The sequence below is a fragment of the Saprolegnia parasitica genome, assembly GCF_000151545.1.
Source record: "Saprolegnia parasitica CBS 223.65 unplaced genomic scaffold supercont2.1033, whole genome shotgun sequence".
Taxonomy (NCBI): domain Eukaryota; phylum Oomycota; class Saprolegniomycetes; order Saprolegniales; family Saprolegniaceae; genus Saprolegnia; species Saprolegnia parasitica.
This window is the reverse complement of record NW_012157427.1, coordinates 1-2,578: the sequence shown is the minus strand read 5'-3', so window position 1 is coordinate 2,578 and position 2,578 is coordinate 1. Positions and strand designations below refer to the sequence as shown.

General features: G+C 58.2%; 3 protein-coding genes across 3 annotated transcripts; 2 read left to right on the top strand and 1 right to left on the bottom strand.

Moving 5' to 3' along the window:
* Positions 1-19: 19 nt before the first annotated feature.
* SPRG_18191 (hypothetical protein) lies at positions 20-313 on the top strand (the record flags this gene model as incomplete). Its single annotated transcript, XM_012357626.1, has 1 exon — positions 20-313. A coding segment is annotated over one exon (294 nt), but the record flags the coding sequence as incomplete, so codon positions are not given.
* Positions 314-1,282: 969 nt separating this feature from the next.
* On the top strand, positions 1,283-1,600 carry SPRG_18190 (hypothetical protein; the record flags this gene model as incomplete). Its single annotated transcript, XM_012357625.1, has 1 exon — positions 1,283-1,600. One exon carries the CDS (start codon positions 1,283-1,285, stop codon positions 1,598-1,600), a length of 318 nt encoding a protein of 105 aa, XP_012213015.1.
* Positions 1,601-1,855: 255 nt separating this feature from the next.
* Positions 1,856-2,570, bottom strand: SPRG_18188 (hypothetical protein; the record flags this gene model as incomplete). Its single annotated transcript, XM_012357624.1, has 3 exons — positions 1,856-2,062; positions 2,116-2,489; positions 2,534-2,570. Coding segments are annotated over 3 exons (618 nt in total), but the record flags the coding sequence as incomplete, so codon positions are not given.
* Positions 2,571-2,578: the final 8 nt, after the last annotated feature.

Below are 2,578 nucleotides of genomic sequence, written 5' to 3'. Positions count from 1 at the left end.
GCCCTGCGTGCTCGCACAGACCGACGTGTACTGTCTCCTCAACGCCGACCTCTTTGTCGTGGTGCGACCCGACGCGCGCGACCGGACGTTAGGGCTTGTGACACACTTGCAGCCACTGCACGCGGTCTCGATCCAAGAGGATGCGATGCATCTGCACATACGTGGCGGCGACGACAGCATTTGCCTCGAATTTCCGATGCCCGAGATGCGCGAGCAAATGGCCGCGCATTTGCACGCGATGCAAGCGCAGCAAGTGGCAAGGAAGACCGCGGCCATCCAGACGCTGTTAACGGCGCATGTCGTCGTCGTCTAGGCCTTGCTGTCTGTATAGTTATAGGATGCGATAGCACCATCAAAAGCTCACCACGCGGTTGCCTGTCTATGCTAGATGACGTGTCTACGACACGGTTGATGGCGAGTGCTACGCTAGTCGAATGGCCCCGCATCGGTCGTCGTCGCATTATGCCTCGGTGGCTACAGGATCGCGTCGGTCGCCAAGCTCAGTCAAGCAGTAGTAGTAGTAGTAGTTTGTTAGCAAGGGTGGTCGTGCATACAAGCATAACGTTCGTGGAAGGGCCACAGGCGGAATCGAACTCGGTGCTTCTGCTATCGCAGCTGGTGAAGAAGCCAGCGCCTTCGCCACCCCGCGAACGCAGCACGCATCGTTCTGGGCGTAATGACCGTCACGTTGAACTTGATGTGTGATAACCCATCATCGCCCTGGCTCAATTGACCGAGATCAGAGCCTGCTTGCGTCGACACGACGACGACTACGTAAGCGGGCGGAGCCTGTTTCTGGACGCAGTGTGTCTCGGTGCAAATTGGCTGCTTGTAGGTCGCTGCATGGTCACGCTGCGTGAACGGCGCGCTCGAGTTACCGTGACGCAACGCCGTGAGCCCGACCTCTGGATGGCGTAATCGCCTTCGCATACCGTCTCGCCGTGTGGCGCTGCCACGTTTCCGCAACCGTAGGCTTTTTCGAGTCTTTTTATTAAAAAGAGGTTTTTAATCTTTTAATCGACTATGTACACTAGGCCAATGTATACGAAACGGTCAATTGAGCGTCGCCTACGGTTGGAGCGCCTACGGTGTTGATATATGTCCTGCCAGAAAGGCCACGTCTGCGCTCGGTAAGTCAACTTGTCTGTCGCCCTGGGACGTGACACTGTCGTGACTGAAGTAAATGCGCCAAAGAGGCGGGTGGCGCATGTCGCGAAGGAATCATCTTGTTCTGTGCGACGTCTGATATATCAAGCGGTTCGCTCACTTGGGAATTTGCACCATGGAGGCCACGAGCAGTCATCTGTGCTTGTACCGCAACAAGGTCTGCCTCTTGCCTCGCGCCATCAAGAAGAACGGCCAGCTCCACAGCCTCTGCGAGTTCCACCGCGTCAAAGCGAATCTGAACCAGCGCCGCCTCGAGAAGAAGAAAAAGTCGACGAGCCGCTTGCCCGAGACCAACCGATCGGGCTGCAAAGAGCTCTGGGTCGACCCCGTCGCCTCGAGCGAAGACGACGATTACGACGATGAGAATGCCGACGACACGCAGAACGCCGACCACGTCATTTGGGCCGAGCCCATCAAGCTGCCCGTGCCCTAGTCCTAGTCCGGGTCTACCTTGAAATCTATTTAATAACCCGTCGTCCAAGATCGGCGTTCCTAGTATGTCGTGAACGGACTCTCGCTGCGTCGTTGGCTTCATGGAAACGCATCCACCCGGATTGAAGGTGTCTCTGGCTTCTGGTGGTCGATCCAGTCTCGATACCACTGGCTTGACGTAGCGGTGACAACGACCAGCGCGCCGGAGCTTGGTTCACAGAGTGGTATTGAGTAGTATCGTTAGTTGATTAGCTTCTTATACAGCGGGGTTGCGGTGCATGTAGGGGAGGTTGCTCGTGAGGTGTTTGTTGAGGAGCCGTGTCCCGCTCTCTTCGTCGTGCGTCACCACGTGCGGCTCCGGGATCGGGTCCAGCGACAGCTTCTGCTCGGCGCGCTTGGTGAGTGCGAGCACAGACTTGGTCGAGTGCACGGACCGGATCGACTTGCATTCCGAAAGCACCGTCTACATGCCGTTCAATACGGAGCCACGCAGATAGATATGCAGAGGCGACGCACCGACGCCACGCTCTTGGTGTCGTCGTCGTCGTCGTTGTCCTTGGCGTCACGCGCACTCAGCCGCGCGAGCGTCGCCGCGTTAAGGTACTGCCGCTCGAGGCTCTCCTGCTGGAGGCGCTCGCGGACTTGGCCCTTTTTCTCGTCAGCCTCCTCTTGGTTGACGAGCTCCTGGAGCTGCGCGAGCTGCTCGTCGACCTGCGCGACTTGGGCCTTGAGCTCGACGTCGCCAAGAAACGTGTCAATGTCGAGGTTGTTGGCGAACGCCAAGAGGTCGTCGACGCTGTCTTCGTCCTGCTGGTCGCGCTTGCTCTCGGCCTTGTCCTTGGTCAGCGCCCACGCCGGCCGCGAAGCCAAAACGCCCTTCTCTTCGTCGTCTACTGCGCTTTGAACCCTCGCCCGTTGGGTTTGGAGTGAGTACCTTGTGGTCGCTGGCGAATCTTGGCGCGCAGATCGGCCTCGCGCT